The 25,768-nt window shown below is 54.4% G+C and overlaps 3 protein-coding genes and 2 non-coding genes across 5 annotated transcripts; 4 read left to right on the forward strand and 1 right to left on the reverse strand.

Annotated features, from left to right (window-relative positions):
• Nucleotides 1–7: 7 nt before the first annotated feature.
• RACK1 (receptor for activated C kinase 1) lies at nt 8–4,171 on the forward strand. The gene is made up of 8 exons (XM_042802280.1): nt 8–227; nt 1,512–1,683; nt 2,235–2,382; nt 2,605–2,700; nt 2,936–3,046; nt 3,157–3,297; nt 3,579–3,689; nt 4,040–4,171. Exons 1-8 carry the CDS (start codon nt 119–121, stop codon nt 4,103–4,105), a joined length of 954 nt encoding a protein of 317 aa, XP_042658214.1. The 5' UTR covers nt 8–118; the 3' UTR covers nt 4,106–4,171.
• Nucleotides 4,172–4,983: 812 nt separating this feature from the next.
• Nucleotides 4,984–13,007, reverse strand: TRIM41 (tripartite motif containing 41). Its single transcript, XM_042802028.1, has 6 exons — nt 11,499–13,007; nt 10,331–10,426; nt 9,670–9,900; nt 8,988–9,010; nt 8,142–8,269; nt 4,984–6,570 (listed from the first exon to the last, which is right to left on the reverse strand). The coding sequence occupies exons 1-6, from the start codon at nt 12,435–12,437 to the stop codon at nt 6,053–6,055; spliced, it is 1,935 nt and encodes a 644-aa protein (XP_042657962.1). The 5' UTR covers nt 12,438–13,007; the 3' UTR covers nt 4,984–6,052.
• Nucleotides 13,008–13,596: 589 nt separating this feature from the next.
• TRNAV-CAC lies at nt 13,597–13,669 on the forward strand. The gene has a single exon. It is a non-coding gene; the product is annotated as a tRNA-Val (tRNA).
• Nucleotides 13,670–13,948: 279 nt separating this feature from the next.
• Nucleotides 13,949–14,021, forward strand: TRNAK-CUU. Its single transcript has one exon. It is a non-coding gene; the product is annotated as a tRNA-Lys (tRNA).
• A 2,223-nt stretch (nt 14,022–16,244) lies between these two features.
• Nucleotides 16,245–25,002, forward strand: LOC104363754 (E3 ubiquitin-protein ligase TRIM7). Its single transcript, XM_032989834.2, is given in 8 exon segments — nt 16,245–17,424; nt 17,426–17,617; nt 20,900–20,995; nt 21,936–22,166; nt 22,800–22,822; nt 23,211–23,326; nt 23,994–24,026; nt 24,354–25,002. Coding segments are annotated over 8 exon segments (1,428 nt in total). The 5' UTR covers nt 16,245–17,199; the 3' UTR covers nt 24,866–25,002.
• The last annotated feature ends 766 nt before the right edge of the window (nt 25,003–25,768 follow it).

Below are 25,768 nucleotides of genomic sequence, written 5' to 3' on the forward strand. Positions count from 1 at the left end.
CCGGAAGCCACCTCGGCCTCTTCCTCTCCGGGCGCTGGTGGCTGCAGCGGACGGCCCGAGGGGGACCGGGCCGTGCCCTCCGTTAAATCCGCCGCCATCCGCCCGCCCCGCCGCCGCCATGACGGAGCAGATGACCCTGCGGGGCACCCTGAAGGGGCACAACGGCTGGGTGACCCAGATCGCCACCACGCCGCAATTCCCGGACATGATTCTCTCCGCTTCGCGGGGTGAGGGCCGCGCCGGGCCGGGCCGGACCATCGGGATGCGGGGAGGGGAGTCAGGGAGAGACCATCGGAATGGGAGCGGGGGACCATGGGAAAGGGGGAGGGAAGTCAAGGAGAGACCGTGGGAATTGTGGGGGGAGAATCAGGGGGAGACCATGGGAATTGGGGGGGGGAATCAGGGGCAGACCATGGGAATTGTGGGGGGGAATCAGGGGCGGACCATGGGAATTGTGGGGGGGAATCAGGGGGGAGACCATGGGAACTGGGGGGGGGAATCAGGGGGGACACCATGGGAATTGTGGGGGGGAATCAGGGGGGAGACCATGGGAATTGTGGGGGGGAATCAGGGGGGAGACCATGGGAACTGGGGGGGGAGGGAGTCAGGGGGAGATCGTGGGAATTGGAGGGGGGAGGAGTCAGGGGGAGACCGTGGGAATTGGAGGGGGGGGAGTCGGGGGGAGACCGTGGGAATTGGAGGAGGGGGGAGTCAGGGGGAGACCGTGGGAATTGGAGGAGGGGGGAGTCAGGGGGAGACCGTGGGAAAAGGGGGAAGTCAGGGAGAGACCATGAGAATTATGGGGGTAGGAGTCAGGGAGAGACCATGGGAATTGGGGAGGGGGGGGAAGTCAGGGGGAGATCATGGTGGGGGGGGGGGGAGTCAGGGGGAGACTGTGGGAAGCGGGGGGGAGTCAGGGGGAAACCATGAGAATTGTTGCAGGGGGAGTCAGGGAGAGACTGGGGGAATTGGGGAGGGGGAGACTATGGGAATTGTTGGGGGGGTGGGGGGGAGTCAGGGAGAGACCATGCAAATGGCAAGGGGGGAAACCATGGGAATGGGGGGCTGGTGGGGGAGACCATCCCCTCGGGGAGGGGGGAGATTGTTGTTCTGGTTGAGGGGAGTAGGGAGAGACTGTAGGTCGAGCTTGGAGGTTTGGGGCGACGACAAGGGGAGCCCATGAGCCTGGAGGGGAGAGGGGCAGGGAAGGCTGGGGGGCTTGGGAGGGAGACAGTGATTTTGGGGCGCCAGGGCTCCCATGAGCGTGGAAGGCGGGGGGGCTGTCAGGTAAATGGGGAGACTGTGGATTGAGGGGCGGGGGGGGGACAGGGTGGAACCCCCTGTTAGGACAGTCTGCCCAGGGCAGAGGTGCTGACGAGGAGGAGGAAGGAAGCCTGGGCTCTGCCATAGGCTTGGTCACCCCGTTTTCTTCGGCAGCAAGCAGAGGGCTGGGGGGGGGTTGTGTGTCCCCCCCGGCCCCCACTTTAGCTCTGAATCTCTCTCCCCGCCAGACAAAACCATCATCATGTGGAAGCTGACCCGTGACGAGACCAACTACGGGATCCCGCAGCGAGCGCTGCGGGGGCACTCGCACTTCGTCAGCGACGTCGTCATCTCCTCCGACGGGCAGTTCGCGCTCTCGGGCTCCTGGGACGGGACCCTGCGGCTCTGGGACCTCACCACGTGAGGCGCGGGGAGTCTCCCTGCTCCCTTGGGGGTCTGGAGGATGTCAACACCCCTTAAAAACGGGGCGATGGGCTCGCGGGTCGGAAGAGAAATCCACCCCCCCCCCCCCCCCCCCCCAAAAAGTTTTCCAGTTTAAGGAACGGAGAGGTCTGCCGGCCGCTCTTCCTCCGCTCCCGATGATTAAACCTGACGCAAAGTCTGCCGATCCTCCGGGATCTGAAGACAACGTCCTGCAATTATGATGGGAGAGAAGCAGAGCGCGGGCTTGAGCTGCTCTTTTTTTTTGGGGGGGGGGTCGTTTGGGGCCGACTTGGGGCTACAGCTGGGAGAAGAGGGTTGGGATTTGCAGAGCCAGGCTTGCACGCGGGATCAATTCATCCTGATTCCCCCAGTCCTCCTCCTAAATCCTTTTGAAGGAAAACTGGACCCCTGGGTCCGTAGTCTTTTGTAGACGGCTCCGTGTTTCTTTTCTCTTCAAACATTTGAATTTTTTTCCCCCTCCTTGGTGGAATTAACGAGATCTCGCGGTGTTCCCCGTCTTCCTCCAGCGGCACCACCACCCGTCGCTTCGTGGGCCACACCAAGGATGTCCTGAGCGTGGCCTTTTCCTCCGACAACCGCCAGATCGTTTCGGGCTCCAGGGACAAGACCATCAAGCTCTGGAACACCTTGGGCGTCTGCAAATACACAGTGCAGGTGCGTTTTGGGTCAAATCCCGCCGGTTTTTTGAGTGGGAATCCAGGTGTCTCGGTCCTGATGTTTCGAAGCGAGCTGTTCCTTACTGAGCTCTCACTTGGAGGATAATTCTGAGGATAATTAAGGGTAATTCTGAGGATAATTCAGGGCAATTCTGAGGGGTGGGGGAAGGCTCGGCCCGCCTTTCCCCACCGTGAACCTGACGTCCTTCCTCTTCCTCAGGACGAGAGTCACTCGGAGTGGGTGTCGTGCGTCCGCTTCTCCCCGAACAGCAGCAACCCCATCATCGTCTCCTGCGGCTGGGACAAACTGGTGAAGGTGAGGTGAGATCCCTGCGCTGGCGGGGGGCGAGAATCAGCGCAGCCAATTCTCTGGGGAAGGGTTTATTAATATTTTTTTTTTATTTTTTTTTCCCCCACATCCTGAGAATTGGGGTGCGGCAGCAAGCGTTGAACCCCCTTTTTTTTTTTTTTTTTAATTCTGCTCCTGTGGGTTTTTTTGTGTGGTTTTTTTTTTTTTTTGTTTTGTTTTGTTTTTTTTTCCCCCCACCCAGGTTTGGAATTTGGCTAACTGCAAGCTGAAGACAAACCACATCGGGCACACGGGCTACCTGAACACGGTGACCGTCTCCCCCGACGGCTCCCTCTGCGCCTCCGGTGGCAAGGTACGCGGCGGGAAGGTCGAACCCCTGAGATGAGATCCATTCCCTTTTGGGTTTTTTTTTGTTTTTTTTTTTTTTTTTCCCCCCTCTTGACTCCTTTTTCTGCCCCGCAGGACGGCCAGGCCATGCTGTGGGACCTGAACGAAGGGAAACACCTCTACACCTTGGACGGAGGAGACATCATCAACGCTCTGTGCTTCAGCCCCAACCGCTACTGGCTCTGCGCCGCCACCGGCCCCAGCATCAAGATTTGGGTACGTCCCCCTGCAAAAGACAACTTTCCCCTTTTCTTCAGTTTTTGGAGTCGCCTCCCCCCCCGCTGCTCCGGGGCTGAGGAGGGTGATGGTGGCTGAGCCGCCGTGCCGTGATGAAACACTTTGATGCCATCTGACCGTGTTGCCGTGCGGAAAAATCCCCAGAGGCTGTTTCTGAGCGACCCCCCCCCCCCCAGCTGCTCCCTCGCGGGGTTTCGGGGTCGGATTCCATCCCGGGAATTTCCCTCGCGGGATCCTTCCCTTTCTTCTTTCTCCTCCAGGACCTGGAAGGCAAAATCATCGTGGATGAGCTGAAGCAGGAGGTGATCAGCACCAGCAGCAAAGCCGAACCGCCCCAGTGCACTTCCCTGGCCTGGTCTGCCGATGGGCAGGTACAAACACCACCCCCCCCCCTCCCCTCCCTGATCCCAAATGAGGATTTGGGGGGACACCCACCCACCCACCCCCCCCCAGCTGCTTTTGGGGCTCGGGGACTGTGAAGACACTTGGGGCTCTGCTCCTGGAGGTGTCTCTGCTAGCGAGGCCAAGAACTTCCCTCACCTCCCTTCCTCCCCTGGGGCCCTTCCCAACCTTCCAGCCCCCCAACATCTGGCGCTCCCCCCAACATCTGGCACTCCCCCCGCCCCGTGTTTCGGACCGTAGCTGCTTCTCCTCGCGTCCCAAAGTCCCACCTTGTTGGCCATCAACCCTTCCAATGACCCAACCCCGTTTCTCTCCGTAGACCCTCTTCGCCGGCTACACAGACAACCTCGTCCGGGTGTGGCAAGTCACCATCGGGACCAGATAGCGAGAAAGCCTAAATTTTGTGTATGGGAAAAAAAAAAAAAAAATCAATAAAAAGCGCTTTACAGAGGTTTTTTGCCCACCTCTTGGGTCAGCCCAGAACATGGCAGTTGAAAGAGCCGAGGAAGGGGAGAAGCAAAAACCCCAGCGGGGTTTACGGCCACAAGGAATTGTCCCCACACCTTCGAGGTTGGGGACGTCGTGGAGGGACAGGGGGGTGACCGCCAGAACTTGGCGATGATCATTTTGTGTGTTTTAAACAAAAAAAAAAACCCCCAAACCTGAAAAAGGGCGGGAAATCCTGAGGGGAGCGCGAGGCAGCGGGGTGTTGCTTCTCCCACGTGAGGGGCTGGGGGTGGAGGGAAAAAACAACCACAATTTTCCAGAAAAATGGATAAATTTGAGCACCAGCAGTGGTTACAATAAGGAATTGGGGCTGTGTCCCTGCAGCGGGGATTGTGGGAGTGGCCATTTGTGAGGTTTTTCCTAGAGAATTTCAAGCTGGGCGCAAAGCTCTTTTCAACAGATTGAGGAATTTTGGGGATTTTTTTTTTTTGTCTTTTTTTGCCCTTTTCTGGCCCATAGAGCCCCCCTGAGAAGGGACTTTGGTCCCCAGGTGCCACCAGCTCGGCCATCGGCTGCTTTGGGAAGGCACGTGGGCTTGTGAGCCTGAGCTAATGAGGTGGGATTAGGTCAAGATTTAACGAGGTGAGATTTAAAGCGCAGCTGCTGACTGGGATGAGTTGGTACCAGTGAGGTCAGGCAGGCTCGGGGGGACCCGCACCCCCAGTTTGGGGCAGAGGTGGAGCCAGATTTCTTTGGAAATGGCTCCCAGATCTTGCAAGCCTCCCCCCGGGAATCTCAATAAGCCGAAGACTCAGGTTTACAACCTTATTCTTTATTATTATTATTATTTCTTGACATTTCATAAAACTAAATCTCCATTTAATTCTCATTTTAGCCAAAAATATTTTGAACTAGCTCTGTAACGCCAACGGGAAAAAAAAAAAATACCAATCCACCAACAAAACAAAAAAAAACCACCACAATGGGTACAGTCAGAGTCTCTCGAGTGGGACAGGATTCAGCTGGAATCTCAACAAAAAAAAGGGAGAGAAAAATAAATATCCCCATCTCGGAGAGCTCTCGAGCTGCAAGGGGAAATGGGAGGCTGGTTCCTGCCCCCGCGGCCGGGCCGGGGCGGCTCTGGGGAGGAGACCAGCTCTTTGCACCCTCCTCGGCCCCCAGTAAAGTGCCAGACCCACAGAAAATGGTTCCGAAAGGAATTGGGGGGGGGGGGGGGGTTAGGAAATTTGAGAACCCCCACTAATGGAAAAAAAAAAGAAAAAGATGAGAAAAATTGCAGGTTAAAGCAGGTTTGACTCCAGGTCCCAACAGCAGCTGGGGGTTGAAGGTGAAGCCTGAGAAATCCAGGCGCAACCTGGATGGGGGGGAAAAATGATTTTTTGGGGAAAGATGACAGTGGGGGTTTGGAGGAGCGACGAGCGCTCGCACCTTGATGTCCAGTTTCACACCCCCCCCGCCGCCCCCCAAGTTGGGAGGTCTGTGTCCTAAGGGAGCCAAGAGGCACCTCAAAACTCAACTGTGGGCGCAAAACTTTGGGTGTCAAGCCGGGGGGGGGGGGGGGGGGGGAAGGAGAGAGGAGCTTCCTAGCAGCAAGAGCCGGGGAAAAAAAAAATAAAAAAAAATAAAAAATTGAAAAAAAAAAAAAAAAATTCCCACCTTTCCAAGGCGGATTCTTCCCTATTCAGAACCAAACCACGTTGGGATCGGTGAGATCCCAGGAGGTTGAGGGAAGAGGTTTTGTGAGCAAGCGGGTGCAAGAAGACGAGTGCAGCGTTGGGTCCCCAAGTGGGATCCGGGGGGTTGAGGGAGGGGAAGGAGCGTGGCTCTGTGCAAGGCCGGATCTGGAGAGGCGAGGCCCGGCCGGTCAGGCGCAGATTTTGATGCGGGTGCCCTTGGCTAAAATGCGAAAAAAAGGGAAGATGCGCTCGTGGAAGGAAGCGTTGAAGGTGTGGATGTGGGTCATGCTCTCGGCGTTGTAGAAGCAGAGTTGGCCCCGCTCGTAGTCCAGGTAGACGCCGAAGCGCCGGGGCCGTTCGCTGGGCGACAGCGCCGTCTGCTCCGTGGCCGTCAAAGCCTGGTATTTCTTCCCGTTGGTGCCCACGCACCAGATTTCCCGTTTTTGGTGAGGACCCACCGTTTTCTCTTTGCGCCGAGCCGTCTCGCGGGCGGCGCCCACCGCCCAACCTCGCCGGCCGCCCACTTCGACCTCCCAGTAATGGCGCCCGGCGCTGAAACCCTGCGAACCCAAGACGCAATAATCCGAATCGAAACGTTTCGGGTTGTCCGGCAGATCCTGGCGGCGTTCGCCCAGCTTCACGCTGCGGCGATCCACGGAGAGGCTCAGGCGCGGGTGGGCCGTGTCGGGGTCCAGGGTCACGTCGGCTGGAAAACGGGGAGGTGTGTGTGTGTGTGTGTGTGGGGGGGGGGGTCACCGGTCACCTCCGTCTCCCCACCGGTCCCCCAAGGTTGTTTTTTCCTCTTTCCAACCCCAAATCCGCACCCGCGCGCGCTGCCTGTAGCACCAGTGGCCGCCGGGACCGACAGCCCCCACCCTGGGTCTGTCCTGGTTTTGGCTGGGACGGCGTTAAACCTCTAATGCCCCCCCAGTTTCCCTTCAAAACTCACTTAACCCCCCCAATTCCCCTCCCCCAAAACCCTTAACCCCTCCCCATAACACCTTAAGCCCCCCGATTCTCTTCCAAAACCAACAATTCCCTTCCGAAACTCCCTTAAGCCCCAAAATTCTCTTCCAAAACTCCCCCAACCCCCTCAATTCCCCTTCAAACCCTTCCAATTCCCTCCCCAAAACCCCTTAAGCCCCCCAATTATCTTCTAAAACCAACAATTCTCTTCCAAAACTTCCATAACTCCCCCCAATTCCCCTTCAAAACCCAATTTTCTTCTAAAACTCCCTTGAACCCCCCAATTCCCCCTCGAACCTCTCCAATTCTCTTCCAAAAACCCCTTGAGCTGCCCTATTCTCTTCCAAACCCCCCAATTCTCTTCCAAAACTCCCTGAACTCCCCCCAATTCCCCTTCAAACCCACCAATTCCCTTCCAGAAACCCCTTGAACCCCCCAATTCCTCTTCAAACCCAATTCCCTTCCAAAAACCCCCTGAGCCCCCCTATACTCTTCCAAACCCCTCAATTCTCTTCCAAAACTCCCCTAACTCCTCCCAATTCCCCTTCAAACCCCAATTCCCTTCCCAAATTCCCTTAACCCCCCAATTCCCTTCCAAAACTCCCTCGAACCCCCCAATTCCCTTCCAAAATTCCCTTAACCCACCAATTCCCTTCCAAACCTCCCTCGAATCCCCCAATTCCCCTTCAAACCCCCCCAATTCCCTTCCAAAAACCCCTTGAAGCCCCCAATTCCCTTCCAAAATTCCCTTAACCCCCCAATTCCCTTCCAAAACTCCCTCGAACCCCTCAATTCCCCTTCAAACCCCCCCAATTCCCTTCCAAAATTCCCTTAACCCATCAATTCCCTTCCAAAACTCCCTCGAACCCCCCAATTCCCTTCCAAAAACCCCTTGAACCCCCCAATTCCCTTCCAAAACTCCCTCGAACCCCCCAATTCCCTTCCAAAAACCCCTTGAACCCCCCAATTCCCTTCCAAACCCCCCTCAACCCCTCCAATCCTTTTCCAACTCCGGGACAGATCCCAGCCCAACCCCGGAGCCGTCAGCGACTCCGGATCCAGCTCCGCTTTTGGGATGGGAAGGAGACGGCCCCGTTAGGGGCGAAGCCCAATTAAAGGGCAGAGCAAAGCGTGGAGAGGAAGAAGAGGCCGGAATGGAGGAGACCAGTAGGACAGAAAAAAAAAAAAAAGGGGGTGGAAATCCTGGGGAAGGCAGAAGTGGAGGGGGAAATCCCAGCATCTGCCCCCCCTTGGGCCTGTGCCCCAAAAACCGCGTCGTGCCCTGGGGCGGAGGCGCTGGGTCGCGCTCACCTTGCGGGACTTTGCTGAAGACTTTCTCCATCTTCCTCATCACCACGTCCTGCAGAAAGTAGTTGCGATATTTTTTCCCCACGTCCACCGGCACCATCTCGGGCTCCTGGAATTTGATGTTCTCGCATCTGCCAGTGCAGGGGGTGGGGGGTTGGGGGTTGAGGGAGGGGGGGTGGGGGGTGGAAAAAGTGGGGATTCAGCGCGCTGGGGGGCGGGGAGGTAAAACACAACAGGGAGATGCCCTGCACAGAGCCAAAAACCCCAGAGATGGGCTGAACCGGTTCCGCTGGTACAGCCGGCGGTCCCCACCCCATCTCGGCCGCAGGAAACAGCCAAATTTGGGGCAGGGATGGAGCCGCGGTCACCCAGCGCCCCCCCCTTCCCCTCCCCTCCCTCAGCGAGCAGCTGAGGGAGGGGGCGTGATTTCAAATTCAAAAAGCAGCTCAAAAATAAACCAAAAAAACACCACAACCAAACCAAAAACCCACCACCCCACGATCCGTTTGAGATTTACCAGCGGCTCCGGCTTCCCCGGGGCACGAGGTCTGGGCAGGCACACCCAGCTCCACTCCCAAAAAGCGGCTGCTGGGATTTGGAGATCTCTCCCCAGCCTTTCTCCTCTCCCAACCTCCCCCCCAAATCCCATTTATATCAGCCAGGAGTTCCCAAAGTCACATTTTATTTTTTACACCGGCCGCAATCGACTTTTCCCTGGCGTTACCCAACCCCAGTCTGGAAAAGCACCGACTGCCCAAGGTTTAAAATAAAAATCTCATGGATTTTTTTTTTTTTTTTTTCCCCCCTCCTCCCCCCCACCCCCAAAAAGCCTACGGAAAAGTCACTGACCTGATAAAAGTGCCTTTGATGTCCTGCAAAAGGAGGGAGCCGGGTGGGAAGTGGGGAGGAAGAGAAAGAAAAGATTAGGGGGGGGAAAAAATCCTCTCAGCGGCTGCGGCGCAGCACCGCCCTGAGCTGCAATGAGCCGCCTGCCCCCGGGGGACAGGATGAGTCCCCTGGGTGGGTTCACCCCCTGGTAGAGCCGTTTCCCATTAATACAAGCACCCGAGCAAACCCCAAATTTGGGGGGGCAGCCTGGTTTTTCCCCCCACTTTGGTCTCGCAGACAGGACGAGATCCCCGACCGGAGGGACGGGGCAGGATTTTGCCATCGGATAAAGACCCTCTCCCACGAGGAAAACCCTTTTGGGGAGGAAAAAGAGCTCCCCCTCTTCACAGCTCCGCTTAATTCCCAGCGCTAACGTTATCCCTTTGCTAGAAAGAGGGGGCAGAGCCCCGCCAGCGCGGAGCTGAACCGCTCCGGAGATCAACTGCGTGAATCATGAGTCAAAAACTCCTTGAAAAGGTTCAAAACCAGCGCGAGAGACGCTTTGCTCCAGCGCGGTGGCGAGACTCTGTCCTCCTCCTGGGATCCCCCATCACGACCTTCCCTCTTCCCCCTGCCCCAGGGCTAGAGAAAAAACAACCCCCACCCCCCCCCAAAAAAAAAATTAAAGATAAAAAAAAAGGACCTTGAGCAGTTGCAGCCCGTCCTGTTTGCTCTTGTCCTCCGCCTCGGCGATGAGGCGGCTGAGGGCCGCGCTCTGCTCTTCCAGCTGGCTGATGTTGCTGCTCTGACGGGCCAACAAGCTCTCGTAGCGTTCCTCCAGCTGGTGCAAGAGCAGGACTTGCTCCCCGATGAGGAATTGGTGCAGCAGCTCAAAGTCCGACTCGAATTCCTTAATCTCCAGCTTCATCTTGTCCTGCGGAGCCGGGGGGAAGGGGAGGATAGACACCCTTAAGCTCAAGCGGCAGACTCAAAGGATGGGAATTTGTTTTTTCTCCCCGCCTACCCATCCCCACCACACATTCGGGCACAAAACCCCCTTATTTAAGCTCTAATTCCGCAGGGAAGAGGCTTCCAGCCCTTGTGACCCCAGCAAAGGGACCGCGACACCTCCGGGAAGAGCCCAGAGCTGCGAGGAAGGGGGAGAAAACCGTCCCGGCTCATCCCCCTCACCAGACTGCAGCGCTCTGGCATTCCAGCATCCTGAGGGCTGATTATCTGGAGGGGTTTCTTGTTTTGTTTTTTGTTTTTGGTTTTTTTTTTTTTTTTTTGGTCAGGGTGGAAGACAGAAACAAGAAATGAAGCAGCGTGGAAAGGAATCGCGCACGGGAGCGGTCGGTTCTTACCCTCAGCTCCGTGATTTTCTCCTCCTCGTTGGATTTCTGCTTCAGGACCGCGTCCAGCTTCTTCTTCAGCGGCTCCAGGTGGCTCTGGAGTTTGTTCTGAGAGAAAGAAACCCACCTCAGGCACCCCGGGGCTCAGGGAATCCCCTCCTTCCTCTCCTCTTTTGGGCCCTAAATCCACGGCGGGGCTGAGAATAAAACTCCTCCTAATTTCAGCCTAAACCTCGGCCTTTCGGTAGCAACGCGGTTCTAGATCCGCTTCGGCATCTCCAAAAATCCAATTGCTGCTGTCTCGCCACCCTCCCAGGCTGCGCCCTCTGGAAATTCATTTTTCCTGCCTCCTTGGATTTTTGTAGCAAAAAAATTTGGCGGGGGGGCGGGAGGGGGGGGAAAGAGACTGAGCTGACCGAAGAGCAAACGGCGCTGCCGGCCACGCGCCCACTGCCCCTCACGAAACAGCACGACGCAGGGAGGAGGCACCCCCCGTTGCTGTCTTCCTCCCCCCAAACCTCCTGGCTGCTAAATTCCAGCCTCCCCCCACCCCCCCCAAAAAAAAATTCAGGGGCTCAGAGGGTGTTGACTCCAACTGGAGCTGCCACGGCTGAGTCTCCAGCCAGTTGGATAGTCAAGGAACTGAACCCGACACGCTCTTTTTCTCCCAGAAATCCTCCCCCCACAAAAAAAAACAAGATGTGACCTCGGTGGCCACCGTCCCCCGAGCGCGGCTGCTTCGTTAAAATCCCTAACGAAGGGTCTGGGGGGAGGATTTCAGGTCTGGGGGGAGGATTTCTCCCCCACCCCTCCTGGTTTCACCTTCGTTACCATCCCCACCTCTCCCCCCGTGGTTAACCAGACCCTCCCTGCCCCAACCAACCCACCTCCCTCCCCGGTTTTGTGGCTTCCTGGCCCTCCTGCACCCCAACCCCAACCTCCACCCCCCCCCTTTTTTTTTTTTTATTTTATTTTTCATTTTTCCCACCCCCCTTTCTCTGCTTGCCAAACCAGCCTGGCAAGATGCACCCAACGCCATCCGCACCACCCAGCCTGCGCCGACGGCTCTGTCCTCCTTCCCACACCCCCTCCCCTTAAAAAAATAATTAAAAAAACCCCAAAACAAACAAACCCACCCAAATCCACCTCAACTTCTCCCGACCCCCTCGCCGTTTCCCACCTTGTAATCCTGCACCACCTCCTCGAGGGGGACGACGCTGTGGTGCTTGTGGCTCCGCGACTCCCGGCACACCACGCAGATGGCTTGCTCGTCCACCTCACAGAAAAGCTTGAGGGGCTCCTGGTGCTTCTCGCATAAATTTGGGGGGGCCTGACCCCCCACGGCTACCAGCACCCCCGGCACCCCCGGCACGGCTCCCGACACCGAGGGGCCAGCGGCCGGCGGGGCGAGGCGCTGGGGGTGCGGGTGGAGCTGGCGGATGATTTGCACCATGTTGGCCAGCTGGAGGTTGGGGCGAAAATTCCTCTGGAAAAAGGTTTTTCGGCACTGGGGGCAGGTGAAGGTTTGGAGGCGTCGAGGCCGCGTGGCCAGGACCGGGGGAGGAGGCGTCTGGACCTCTTCTTCCTCCTCTTCCACCTCCTCCTCTTCCTCCACGTCTTCCTCCATCACGTCCTCGTCATAGTCCTCGTCCCCAAAGTAAAGCTCGCCCCCCACCCCCCCGTCCCACATGTCCTCCTCCACGGGGTCTTCCCACAGGTCGCCTTCGTCTTCCTCCTCGCTCCACATGTCGTCCTCCTCCTCCTCCTCCTCTTCCTCCCCGCCGCCTTCCTCCTCCTCCTCCTCCTCCTCCTCCTCTTGCTCCACATCCAGCTCGTCCTCCTCCAGCTCGTCCTCCTCATCCTCCAGATCCTCCTCCAGGACGTCGCCCACCGCCACGGCCCCCGCCGGGGCGGCCGCCTCGTACTCGGCCTCGCCGCCCCACAGCTGCGAGATGCAGACGCGGCAGAAGTTGTGCCCGCACCCGATGGAGACGGGGTCCACGAAATAGTCCAAGCAGATGGCGCAGATGGCTTCCTCCTGCAGCGTCTCCACCGGGTTCAGCCGCCCGCCGGGACCCCCCGAGGGGACCCCGTCCCCTAAAACCGCCGTGGCCGCCATCAAGGGGTGGGGGGATGATGATGAAGAGGAGGGACCCTCCTCCTCCTCCTCCTCCCAAATCCCTGAGCTCCCTCTCAACCCACCAGCTCAAACCCAAAAGGGCGCCCAGTCCCCACCCAGTCGCCACCAAGACTTTGGGGTGCCGCTTCCCTCTTCCCCCCCCACCCCGGGGGGGGGGCACTTCCCTTCCCTTCGCTTCAACACTCAAAACGAGGGGGGGAGGTTTGAGGGGTTGATGCCGGTTTTGCCCCTAACGTTGCTCCCCCCCCCCCCCCCCCCAATAAAAACCACAACCGGGGGGGCTGCTGGAGGCCTCCCCCCCCCACCCCAAACCGGGGCCTGATCCCCACAGCGCTCCCCGCCGCCGGGCCTGGCCCCAACCTCAGCCCAAACGGCCCCGGGGGTGCCACCCTCGCCCACCCCCGCTGGCTCGTCGCCACTCCCGTTCGCTCGCCGACCCCGGAGGGAGCCGCTCTAGCCCTTCTCCCGCCCCCGCCGCCGCTCTCTATGGTGCCGGGGCTCCGCCAACAGACGGGGAAAAAAACGCCGCCGCGCTTCCGCTTTCCGGTCTCCGGCCGCAAGCCCCGCCCACCTTTCCCCCCACCTGACCGGAAGTGCCGCACTAGGCAACCGGCGGCGGGTTGCTAAGGGATGGGGTGGGCGGAAGAAAACCGGGCGCCACCCCCCCCACACCGCCTCCATCCCCCCGCGTTGCGGCGGGAACCGGAGCGCCGCGTTGATCCGCGCCGACGGTGCGGAGGGGAGCCGCCGCCGAGCCGGAGTCTCGGTGGTCTTGCGGCGGGCTTGTCTATCCCCCCCCTCCTCGTTGCTCTTGGAGGTCTGGCTTCCCCCCCCCCCCCCCCCCGAGACACCGCCTCGGGGGCGTGGCCTACGCTGGAGGGGGCGTGGCTACCGCCGCAGCCCGGCTAGCTCAGCCGGTAGCGCATGCGCCGCTGAATCGTAAGATCGCGGGTTCGAGCCCCACATTGGGCGCCCTGGCATTTTTATTTTGATTTTTCATTTTCCTCCCCGCCCGCGTTTCTTTCCGCCGCCCCGCGCACTCGTCGCTCCGCCGGAGCGACCCCCCGGCCCTCGCTGCGCTCCGCACCCGCGGCGGCTGCGCGGCCGTAGGCCCTCATCTCCGCTCCGTTCCCACCGTGTTTCTGTAGTGTAGTGGTTATCACGTTCGCCTCACACGCGAAAGGTCCCCGGTTCGAAACCGGGCAGAAACATTTCATTTTTTCCCCCCCCCCTTTTTTTTTATCCTATTTCTTTTTTTTTTTTTTTCTTCCAGTTTTTTGCCTCCCGCCCGCCTTCGCACAAGCACTTTTAACTCTTCGCAGCAGCCTGCAGCGCTGCTGGGTGACACGCGGCTATTCCGCCCCCCCACCCCCCGGGGGGGGCCCCTGTTCCCCGGGACCCCCCGGCGCCGGTCCCGGGGCCGGTGACACGCGCGGACGCTGCGTCACGTGGGGACGGTTGTTACCGCAGGGGGGGTTGGACACCCCGTGGCCCGGCTAGCTCAGTCGGTAGAGCATGAGACTCTTAATCTCAGGGTCGTGGGTTCGAGCCCCACGTTGGGCGCTTCCTGCTTTTCTTTTCCCCGATTCTCCTCCCCGTGGGGCAGAAAAATTCATCCCGACCCCCCCAAACCCCCCAGCCCTGAAAGGGGCCGAGCCGCAACTCTTCACGTTTTTGTTAAAAGAAAAAGGTTGGAGTTTTGCTGAAGGAAGGAAAAGAAAATCTCCGGAACTGGTCACGATGAGAATAACCACCCTCCTTCTCTCATTTTTCCTTTATTTAAGTTTTAACCACAGCCCTTCTTCCTTCATTTTTACTTCAAATTTTACTCACAGCCCTTCTTCCATCACTTTTCCTTTATTTAAGTTTTAACCACAGCCCTTATTCCATCATTTTTCATTTAAATTTTACTCACAGCCCTTCTTCCATCACTTTTCCTTTATTTAAGTTTTAACCACAGCCCTTCTTCCATCACTTTTCATTTAAATTTTACTCACAGCCCTTCTTCCCTCATTTTCCCTTTATTTAAGTTTTAATCACAACCTTTCTTCCAACATTTTCCTTTAAGTTTTAATCACAGCCTTTCTTCCATCACTCTTATTTAAATTGCATTCACAGCCCTTCTTCCACCATTTCTCCTTTAAGTTTTGCTCACAGCCCTTCTTCCATCATTTTTCCTTTATTTAAGTTTTAACCACAGCCCTTCTTCCATCAATTTTCCTTGATTTAAGTTTTGATCACAGCCTTTCTTCCATCACTTTTCCTTTATTTAAATTGGATTCACAACCCTTCTTCCAGCACTTTTCCTTTAGGTTTTACTCACAGCCCTTCTTCTACCATTTTCCCTTTATAAAAGTTTTGATCAAAGCCCTTTTCCCCTCATTTTCCCTTTATATAAGTTTTCTGAGCCCAATTCCCATCACATGGGGAATCGGGGCCCCCTCACAGCCCGTTTCTTAATCTTTTTTTTTGAGGCAGAAGGACTGCAGCACAAATTCCCCTTGCTGCCACTTTTTGTTTTTTTTTTTTCCCCTCTACATTAATTTCCTTGTGTTTTTGTTTTGTTTTGTTTTTACTGTTTCATCTTCCTCTCTAGTTTTTAGAGCTTTTTTTTTTTTTTTTTTTTCTTTTAACATAATTTAGTGAAGTCGGAAGGCAGAAGAGCTCACATCCATGCGCGATCTCAACGCCTGAGGAAAACAAGGGCTGCGGGTGATATAAAAATCTGCTATTCTGGAGAGACCCAGAAGAGCTTGAACTGAGGCCAAGTTGTTACCGTGCTTGTGAGAAACGGAAAAAGCTGTTTTATTTTATTTTAGCCATCATGAAAAGGGTTTGCTGTGATTTTATAGCTCGCTCATCCGCAGGTACTGATCAGTACCGTGTCTGATAACCACAGGTACCACGCCGGGGGGGTCAAAACTACGGCTGCAGCAGGAGGAAAAAAAAAAAAGGAGATCAGCGTCTTCTCAGCTGAATTAGAGGTTTTTCAACTTGTCTTGAATTCGGGGCGATGAGCCGCGGGGTCAGAGAGGTGGCCGAGGCGGCGGCGGAGGTGGTGGAGGACGGCGGGGAGGCTGCTGGAACAAGAGGTCAAGTTTGCTCATCTTGGAAAGGGGGAAGGAGGGAGAAATGGGTGAATTTAGACGGCTCAGCGCGGCTTCATTTCCTGCAGCTGGGAAAAAAAAAAAAAAAATAAAAAAAAAATAGCTAAAACCCACCGAGGTGGCTTTGCTGTGCGTCGAGTTCCTTCCCTTGCGGGGCTGGGGAGAAAATTGGAGATTTGACATCTGGATGGACCAGGATTTTGAAAGCCTCGTCCAGCAAATGAGGGGTTTGGGGATTTGCTGACAATTCAACGCCCAGCATCGAAACCCGGCGTCCGGCCGGGTGGGTTGGGATAAGCTCGTCCCGAGCCTGGTGTTAATTAATATTTCCCCAAAGCTTTGGCTGAAGGTGCCGGGATCGCATCGGCGCACGACGTGGGTGGGTGCGGGATGAACATTTTGCTGCTATCGGAGAATACTAGATCCCGTGCCCGAACACGCAGGCAGGAGGATTTTTGGCATGGAAAAAGCCTTTTCCCAGGTGGAAAATCGCCCGTTGCTGGAGGAGAGCACGGGGGGTGTCTGTAAGAGCATGGCGAGCAAAACCCTTTCAGGGTGGGCCCGATGCTGGTGCCTGACCTCAGGGCAGGGAATGACCGCAGGGACTTATCTCGCCGAGGATGTCTGAAGCAATTTTTTTTAATTTTCTTTTTTTTTTTTTTTTTTTTTTTTTGGTGCTGCGTGATTCATTTCCTCTGCCGAGTCACTTCTCACAGCTCGGGAGCTGCAGGCGTCCCGCGAGGCCGGAGCTGCAGAGGTGGCCACGAAGCAAGCAAAGCTTAGATTACTCATTTATAATTAAACCAGCGACTCCTTGGCTTGAGCACGTACGAAGGAAGGAAAGAGGTACATGACGATGCACGAATGCATCGCAGGGCTGTAACCCGATTTGGCTGATCAGCCCCGGCTGAAAATTAAAATACACACCGAGCTGATTCCGCCTGGGCAGGGTTTGACCTGCAGATCCCTCAGACTGGGTTTATTCCTGGTCCCGGCGGTTACGTGGGAGCGTCCTGCTCTCCTGCGGGCTGGAATCTCCTCCTAAACGAGCGGGGAGGATGCCGAGCTCTGCAAAACGGGGCATGCAGCAGCACCGAGCTTGGGCATTGCCAGTCGACCCCACGGCTCTTCCCCCCACTTGAGAAAAAGAGGGGAAAAAAGTCTTTTTTTTTCCTCCTGTAATTTTGTGTTTTGTCTGCACAGTTGTGTTGGCAAGGAGCAGGGAGGGAGGGGTGGCATCCTGTAAAGCTGTTCTTGCTGCCGAACGCTCCCCGCTGTCAACTCGTTCTTCGGGACTCGGAAGTCATGGGTCAGGATGAGGAACTTCTTTTCCCTCTTCTCTCTTTAGCAGCAAACTTTTGAAGACCTTGAAACGCCTTGTGGAGTGACTCAGGTTTCAGGGGGGTGTTGCAAAACTGCGTTTCGCGCAGAAAAACAGCCTGAAATTCCCCTTTCTCCGCCCCTCCTTCCTTTTACATCCTTTACGAGGCTGCCCTTTGCAGGCAAGACCTCCCAGATCAGATAGCAAAAGCTGATCGAGAAGGAAACTCCCAGCTGCTGCCCAAGGGAAAAAAAAAAAAAAAAAAAAAAAAAAAAATTCAATGAAGCGAAAGTAACCGTGTCATTCTTCAGCCATGGCCGGGTGCGACCCGCTGGAGAGTCTGCAGAAAGAAGCGTCTTGCTCCATCTGCCTCGATTATTTCAGCGACCCCGTGTCCATCAACTGCGGGCACAGCTTCTGCCGGGACTGCATCACGCGATGCTCGGGAAAATCGGACCGGAGGTTCGCCTGCCCCCAGTGCCGGGGAATTGCCCAGAAAAGAAAATTTAGACCCAACCGGGAGCTGAGGAACCTGGCAGGAGATCGCCAAGAAGCTGAGCTCGTGGGCAGGGTACGCGGCTGGGGCGGGCAGCCTCTGCCCGAAGCATCAGGAACCGCTCAAACTCTTCTGCCAGGAGGACGGGACGGCCATCTGCGTGGTGTGCGACCGGTCCCACGCCCACCGCGCTCACTCCGTCGCTCCCATCGAAGAGGCCGCCCAGGAGTGCAAAGTAAGAAAGCGCAGCGTTTTGCTCTGGTGCTTTTGGGTTTTTTGGGTTTTCGGCCCGTCAGAGGCGGAGGTCTGTGCTTCTCCACCTTCCCAAGGATATGGGGAAGGACGTCCCGTGGGACCTCCCAAAATTTGGGATGTAGCAGGTTGGGGCTGTTTTGGTTTGGGTTTTTTTTTTTTTTTTTTTGGCCCATCAGAGGCTTAGGTCTCTGCTTCTCCACCTCCACAAGGATACGGGGAAGGATGTCCTGTAGGATGCCCCGAAAATTTGGGATGTGGCAGGGTTTGGGTTCTTTTGGGGCTATTTTAAGTCCACCAGAAACTGAGGTCTGCCAGCCAGGGGCTTCTCCACCTTCCCAAGGATATGAGGAAGAATATCCCACAGGATCTCCCAAAATTTGGGATGTGGCAGGTTGGGGGTTTTTTGGTTTGGGGTTTTTTTCTTTGGACCATCAGAGGCGGAGGTCTGTGCTTCTCCACCTTCCCAAGGATATGGGGAAGGACGTCCCGTGGGACCTCCCAAAATTTGGGATGTAGCAGGTTGGGGCTGTTTTGGTTTGGGTTTCTTTTTTTTTTTTTTTTGGCCCATCAGAGGCTGAGGTCTCTGCTTCTCCACCTCCACAGGGATACTGGGGAAGGATGTCCTGTAGGATTCCCCGAAAATTTGGGATGTGGCAGGGTTTGGGTTCTTTTGGGGCTATTTTAAGTCCACCAGAAGCTGAGGTCTGCCAGCCAGGGGCTTCTCCACCTTCCCAAGGATATGAGGAAGAATATCCCACAGGAACTCCCAAAATTTGGGATGTGGCAGGTTGGGGGTTTTTTTGGTTTGGGGTTTTTTTCTTTGGCCCATCAGAGGCGGAGGTCTGTGCTTCTCTACCTTCCCAAGGATATGGGGAAGGATGTCCCATGGGACCTCCCAAAATTTGGGATGTAGCAGGTTGGGGGTGTTTTGGTTTGGGTTTGGTTTGTTTTTTTTTTTTGGCCCATCAAAGGTGGAAGTCTGTGCTTCTCCACCTTCCCAAGGATATGGGCAAGGATGTCCCATAGGAACTCCCGAAATTTGGGATGTTGCAGGGGTTGAGTTTATATTTTCAGGGCTTTCTTGGTCCGTCAGAAGCTGAGGTCTGCCAGCCAGGGGCTTCTCCACCTTCCCAAGGATATGAGGAAGAATATCCCACAGGAACTCCCAAAATTTGGGATGTGGCAGGTTGGGGGTATTTTGGTTTGGGGTTTTTTTCTTTGGCCCATCAGAGGCGGAGGTCTGTGCTTCTCTACCTTCCCAAGGATATGGGGAAGGACGTCCCGTGGGACCTCCCAAAATTTGGGATGTAGCAGGTTGGGGCTGTTTTGGTTTGGGTTTCTTTTTTTTTTTTTTTTGGCCCATCAGAGGCTGAGGTCTCTGCTTCTCCACCTCCACAAGGATATGGGGAAGGATGTCCTGTAGGATTCCCCGAAAATTTGGGATGTGGCAGGGTTTGGGTTCTTTTTAGGCTTTTTTAAGTCCACCAGAAGCTGAGGTCTGCCAGCCAGGGGCTTCTCCACCTTCCCAAGGATATGAGGAAGAATATCCCACAGGATCTCCCAAAATTTAGGATGTGGCAGGTTGGGGGTTTTTTGGTTTGGGGTTTTTTTCTTTGGCCCATCAGAGGCTGATGTCTGTGCTTCTCCACCTTCCCAAGGATATGGGGAAGGACGTCCCGTAGGAACTCCCCAAATTTGGGATGTTGCAGGGGTTGAGTTATATTTTCAGGGCTTTCTTGGTCCGTCAGAAGCTGAGGTCTGCCAGCCAGGGGCTTCTCCACCTTCCCAAGGATATGAGGAAGAATAATCCCGTCGGATCTCCCAAAATTTGGGATGTGGCAGGGTTGGGTCGAGCCAGTAGATCATGGAGCTGGGGTTGGCTTTGCTTCGCTGCCTCGGCTCCAGCCCTGCCTGGATGCGATGCTGTCACCCCCGGTCTGCAGGCGCCCAGAGGCACGGTGAGGGGCACAGCCGGGCTTCAGGGACACGCAGAGACTTCAGGGGGGCCGGGTCAGACTCAGCCCACCAGCAAAATCCACTTTTAGGGTCACCCCCAGGCAGCACGAGTGACTAAAACCCGATTTGCACCGTGACCTCCAAAGAGGGGGGGCGGATTTCAATCCCAACTTCTCAAGGTGACATTGTCAGCTTGGATCCCTTTGGAAAAAGGCACCGTTTTATTTGCTGTCACCCTCTCCGGGGATGCTGAGGCCGACAGCTCATCGAAAATACCCAAATTAGCAGAGCTGGACCCCACCTTCGCTCACTTGTGCACAGGCAGGGCTCTTACTGCTAATTTTTGTGCAAGAATTGGACCATAAATCCCAGGTGAGTTGTGCTTTCTGCTGTAAATCTCTCCCCACAGGAATGTCTTTCTAGACAGCTCTCTCAGAATAACCGTGACGATGCTGGGAGGCATTTTTAGTTCCCTTCGGGGTGGATGGGGTCAGGAGGAGGAGTCGGTGCTCATGCAGAGGAGGCTCCGTGACATTTCATCATGCCCACAGGGGAAGAAATGACTGGGAATGGGGAGGTGAAAGGTGACATTAGTCACGCCGTGAGCATGAAACAAGATTGGGGGGGGGGAAAGAAGTAGTGAGGGGCCAGAGGGAGAAAATAAACTTATTAAAAAAAAACAAACAAAAAAAAAAGGAGGTCAGGCTGCAAATGTCCATCTGGGTTTGTCATGGGAAGGTCAGGAGTAGATGTTAAAAAAACGGACGTTTCTAAGGTGCAGTTTATCTCCTAAAAAACCAAGCTCTGTGGACGTTATTCATATTCATTATTCCTTGGTCTGCAGAAGGAGCTGAAGGTGACAAGTTTGAGCAGAAACGCTGGTGATGGGAAGTTGTAGCAATTTGAGGGACCTGAGTAAAGGTAAAAAAAAAATAAAAAATGGAGGTTGTGCTCACAAGGGGATAAAATTAGCCAGCCAAGGCAGAGCAGATTAGTGAATGCAGAAAATAACTGGCCACAAATACACTGGGAGAAGGAACTAGCACAGAATAGGGGTGTAAATGAGGCTGAAATAATAAATACTGCCTTCATTTCACTCTTCATTCACAAGAGGCTTCACAGAAAATATCTGGGGTGAAGAGGGACAACAGAATAAAGAATATTTAAATATTTAAATATTCCCTAGTTCTGGTGGTCTCGTGCTTGAGAACACCAGGAATTAGCTAGAGCAACACTGAAGCCATTGCATCCCTCTCCCCAAGAACTTGCAGATAATTGTTTGTTTTGTTTTGTTTTTAATGCGCAGGAGCAAATCCAAAGCAAACTGAAGAGCCTCAAGGATGAAAGAGAAAGGCTCCAAGGATTAAAACTGACCGGGGAGAAGAGAAGCCAGAAGTACCTGGTGGGTAGTCGCTGCTGCTGTAGGAGCAGAGGGGTCTTCTGCGGGTTAAAAAAAGTGTTGGAGATGGGTCAGCCACCCCGAGCATGAGGTCCAGGGAGGGGTTTGATTTCATCTTGGACCCTGGTGGGGCTTTTCCACGGCTGCGTAGGGTGGGGGCTCTCGTGGCAGCTTGGGAGATCCAGATGTAGACACATCTCCTTTGGAGAATGCACCAGGCCAGATGTTTCCAGCGCCTCCCAGCCCTGTTTTGGGCTACCAGCGGTTGGGGGGACGGATCTGTAGCTCTAAGGAAGTGAGAGATGGTGATTTCTTCAAAAGCAGAAGCAGAAAGCATGACAGATGTTTCACTGCAGCTTCATGAGAACAGTCAGGCTGCCGGGGTGAAGGTGAGCAGAGGCAGGCGACCGCTTTTCCGCTAAATAAAGCGGGGAAAGAAGGAAAACACCACGAACTCGCTGCTGGTTGCTTGCATTGGGGTCCCTGGCCTGGATTCAGTCCTGCCCCATCCAGCTACTGCCCTCAATGCTAACACCTGGAGTTTTGGGGAGTTACACATCTCAGGGACCATTTCCAACAGCCTCCGCGGGATCTCACGACATCCAAATCCTCCTCTCTCACCCCGGGCTCCTCAAACTCTCTCCCAGCAGGATCTGTCCCACCAAACACTCGCGGGTGCCTACGTGAAGCACCTGGCCTTCTCCAGGCTGTGGGGAAAAACATGAAGCAACAGTGCCTGCACATTTCTCAAGCTGAAAATTAAAAAACAACCCCCCTAAAACAGGCCGGGTGGATTGTAGGACTCCACAGGGCATCATATAAAGTTCAAAGGGGACCCAGGGCCACTTAGACTGCCCTCTAAGTCTTAGACTGTCTTATTTAACCAGGTTTTGTAGTTCTCCGATTTCTTCTGTTCTCATCCCTCCCCATCTGTTCCTTGCAGGAGCAGACAAGAGCCGAGAGGTGGAAAATCATGTTGGTGTTCAAGCAGCTGCACCAGTTCCAGGACGAGCAGAAGCGTCTCCTCCTGATGTGGCTGGAGGACGTGGAGAAGGAGATAGTGCAGACCCAGACAGAGAACGACAGGAAGATCTCCGTGGAGATCTCCCACATGGGCAACCTCATCCAGGAGCTGGAAGGGATGAGCCCACAGCCGGAGAATAAATCCCTGCAGGTGAGAGCGGGGAGCTGGGCAACTGAGTTTGCGACGCTCCGAATGTGCCGTTGGGGTGGTCCTCTCTTCCCCGGTCTCTTTGCCTTGACATTTTGTGTAGTTCATTTAGATGTTAATTTCAAGAAGAAGCCATATTGCATGCCAGCACCGCTGGGCTCAGCTATGTCGTATCCAACCCAAGAAGAGGAGGAAGCCAGAATTAATATTTTGGCATCTTGGAAGCGCCCGCCAAGTGTTTACCTCCCAACCCCAGGCAAAGCAAGGGAGATCAAGGCACTTCTTGCCTGACTGTGGCAAGAGCTAATAAATGAATCCTGGCGTCAGTCCAGAGTGAGTCTACCCAGCATATAGACCACATTTACCCTTCCCAAGAGACCATACCAGGCAGGACACAAGCAGAAGTGAAATTTGGAAGTAGACATGATATGCCACCAGCTGCGTTCAAGCATTTCTTCTAGCCAGGGACCAACGGAGCTGGATGAGCACAGGAGGTCCCCGATCTTCCTCTGTGCTGGCACAAGAAAATCTAATCCAGGCAAAAACACGCTTGCAAACAACAGCTGAGGGAGAGGAGAGATATAATCGGGCCTGAAGATCGCTCAAAGTTTAATTCCCATCTTCTCTCTCCTTTAGGATGCCAGGAGTGCCTTGACCAGGTACGTGGCTCTCCCTTTCCGAAGGGGATGGTTGTCCTCAGCACAATGTCGCAAAGCGGGCACGAACGGGGGAGCAGGAGGGGGTTATCCTCCTTACCAGAGTCCCCAGAGCTCAGGGTGAGGAAGAAGCTGGGGCGGAGAAGGCCCTGGGGTGAGATCACGTCCTTACCACCTCCTCTGTTCAGCTGGAGGAAGCCAATATCCACCCCCGAGGAAGTCCAGAGCAAGTGTGTCCCCTCCACCTTGGGACCCTTGATGTGCCCAGCAAAGTCTCAGCTGACTCAACCTGAGGCTCGGGGAGAAATAAGCTTTCCCAGCAGCTTTTCTAAGCAGGGTTTTTACGTAGCTCACTCAGCAAGGAAGGAATACAAAAGTCTTCTCCTTCCAGGTGCGAAGCAAGGACTTTCCAGCAACTGACGGAGAAGTTTCCCAGAGTGGAAAAGAAACTCAAGGATTTATCTCAGAAAAACATCGTTCTGAAGGAAGCCCTGAGGAAATTCAAAGGTACAAAGGAAGGGGAAAATCTAAACCACACTTTCACAGCTGGAAAGGAGTGGACACCAGCCAATTACCAGCATAAAGCCCCGGCTAAGGAATGCTAACAATGAGTTACTCAATAACCCTCCTATCTGGGGCTGGAGCTGGAAGAGGGAGGGGAACTGCGTTCCCAGGCGTATTTGCACGTGTGTCTGAATGCTTGAGTGATGTGAAGGACGAGAGTAAGCCCCTCCCGTTAGCTACACGAAGGAAATGAATCAAATTCTTGATTCCGCTCCTATTTAAAGCAAACAGGCTATAGGTAACATCTAGCCATCCGCAAGGGAGCCGGCGTGAAAAGTCAAGATATTGCAAACAGATGGTGGTGTCCATATAGATAAACCCCGAATCAGCTATTCCGAGACAGTTCTCCATGTTCAGATAACTGTCCCCTTCCCTCCTCTGATCTCTAATTAGTAATTGGTGCAGTCAACTCTATGAGGACATTTCTTTAAATCAAAGCTGGTCATACTGGGTTTGAAGGTCCGTCTAGGCATGAGCTGGACTTGTCCACCTGGTAATTTTGCTTGTTTTGCAAGGGGAAAAGCGCGCCTCCTTGTATTTACCCATTTCTAATACAGTCCCTCTCCCCCATGAACAAACTAACAACGCTTCTCTCCTCCTCTCCTTCCAGAGAGTCTCCCAGTTGAGCTGGACGTGCAATGGGGTAAGTCACGGGAGACTAGAGATATACTGGGGTGGAAAAGGGGACCCAAGTGAGAGAAGACAGCAAAAGCAGAGAATTCACACTTTCCTGGTGGGTTGGCAAGATGAATTTCCATTCTCCTTTGATTGGAATTAAAAATAATACAAATCATTAGAGCCTTCAAATAGAACTCTATGGTATATTTCATGGAGAAAGTCCTTACTGAGCAGCTTGTCAGGCCAAGAATTCATCCCTGGAAAAAGCCAGGAGGGTGCAGATGGAGAGAAACATCCGTTACCTACTCTCTGACGTGCTGTTTTTCTTCTTTCGTGCTTTCCTTCCCATCAGCGAACGTGACACTGGACCCAGACACAGCAAACCCCCACCTCGTCCTCTCTGAGGACCGGAGAAGCGTGAGGTGGGATGAAACGCCCCAGAATTTGCCCAACAATCCCCAGAGATTTGATACCTACTGCTCCGTGTTGGGTTGCGAGGGCTTCACGGTGGGGAGGCACTACTGGGAAGTCCAGCTGGGGAGCCGGGGATTTTGGGCTGTGGGGGTGGCCAGAGACTCGGCGTGGAGAAAAGGTTGGATTAACCTCGACCCTTCCCAGGGGATTTGGGCTGTTGGCATCTGTGGAGACAGGTTTCAAGCATTCACCTCCTTCGAAACAGTTCAACCTCTGAATGGGAGGCCAAGGACTATCCGGGTCTCTCTGGATTATGAGAAGGGACACGTGGCTTTCTTCGATGCCAATAACGAGACCTTGGCTTTTGCTTTTCCTCCAACTTCTTTCAATGGAGAGAAAATCCTGCCTTTCTTCTGGGTTTGGGAGTCCAGGATCCAGCTGGCTCCCTGAGACAGCATGGGCAGCAAGATGGACATTACATGCTCTGGACAAACCTTTGGTTTGGTCCAAGAAACTGCTATATTCCAAGACTCGATGGATGGTTAAAAAAAAAAACAAAACCAACCAAATAAAGTGGAGCAAATGAGTCCCGGTGTCCACTCTGAATCTCATTTTCATGGGGTTTTCAAGAGCAGCAGATAGAGGAGCAACCATCCAGCCAGACCTCTGGATTTTTTAACATTTGGCTACTCACCAAGATTTTGCTAGGGAATCTCACCCTGGGATGAGCAGGCAAATGAAGCCTCTAATCTGTGCAACTGTCTCTGGGACACCGATTTCATGGTTTTAATCCCTTCTACCCTTCTCCTCTTCTTTCTAATTTTTTCCCACCTTGACATTCAAACGTGATGTTCCTGCAGGGCTGAAGAAGCTGGCTCTGGTTCCTGGTTTAGTAGCTAGGAAGGAAAAAAAGGATATTACCGAGTTAAGTGTAATATCTGCTGTTTTCCTACCAAAACCCCTTATGAACCAAAAACCTCACAGTATTGGCAAGCACATACACATTTTAAGGCTTTGGTGCTGAACCCCATGGATTTCAGCTGCCTTTCTCAGAGCTGTGGGGTAGGAGAAATCAGAGGTTGGTGGAACAGAGAGGAACAGAAAGAGCTTGAACTCCACCTTTCTGCAGTTTACATACATTTGGGTCAGGAAGCTTAGTAAGCAGCTTTATCTAAATATTTATAGGCAAAATGATTGTAATTAAAATGTCTTTCTGTAATTTTTAGGGCTGTTTTTCTTGTTGGAGAGAAACTGGGAAACTGGTGCTGTGCCACCACCAGCCTGGCAAACCCTGGTGGCTTTGTTGCCCTCTCTTGACCTGTTTCTTGTAAAGCTCAAATGAAAGCACTTAAC

Source organism: Tyto alba, unplaced genomic scaffold (assembly GCF_018691265.1).
Source record: "Tyto alba isolate M040663 unplaced genomic scaffold, T.alba_DEE_v4.0 Super-Scaffold_100000100064, whole genome shotgun sequence".
NCBI lineage: Eukaryota > Metazoa > Chordata > Aves > Strigiformes > Tytonidae > Tyto > Tyto alba.

What these genes read in the sequence shown, in the direction of transcription:
- RACK1 (XM_042802280.1), top strand. Translation starts at nt 119, where the DNA reads ATGACGGAGCAGATGACCCTGCGGGGCACCCTGAAGGGGCACAACGGC. An exon ending in TCTGCGCCTCCGGTGGCAAG is followed by an intron (nt 3,047 to 3,156) that starts GTACGCGGCGGG and finishes TCTGCCCCGCAG; the next exon opens with GACGGCCAGGCCATGCTGTG. An exon ending in CCTGGTCTGCCGATGGGCAG is followed by an intron (nt 3,690 to 4,039) that starts GTACAAACACCA and finishes TTCTCTCCGTAG; the next exon opens with ACCCTCTTCGCCGGCTACAC.
- TRIM41 (XM_042802028.1), bottom strand. Translation starts at nt 12,437, where the DNA reads ATGGCGGCCACGGCGGTTTTAGGGGACGGGGTCCCCTCGGGGGGTCCC. An exon ending in AGGTGGTGCAGGATTACAAG is followed by an intron (nt 10,427 to 11,498) that starts GTGGGAAACGGC and finishes TCTTTCTCTCAG; the next exon opens with AACAAACTCCAGAGCCACCT. An exon ending in AGAAAATCACGGAGCTGAGG is followed by an intron (nt 9,901 to 10,330) that starts GTAAGAACCGAC and finishes CCGGCTCCGCAG; the next exon opens with GACAAGATGAAGCTGGAGAT.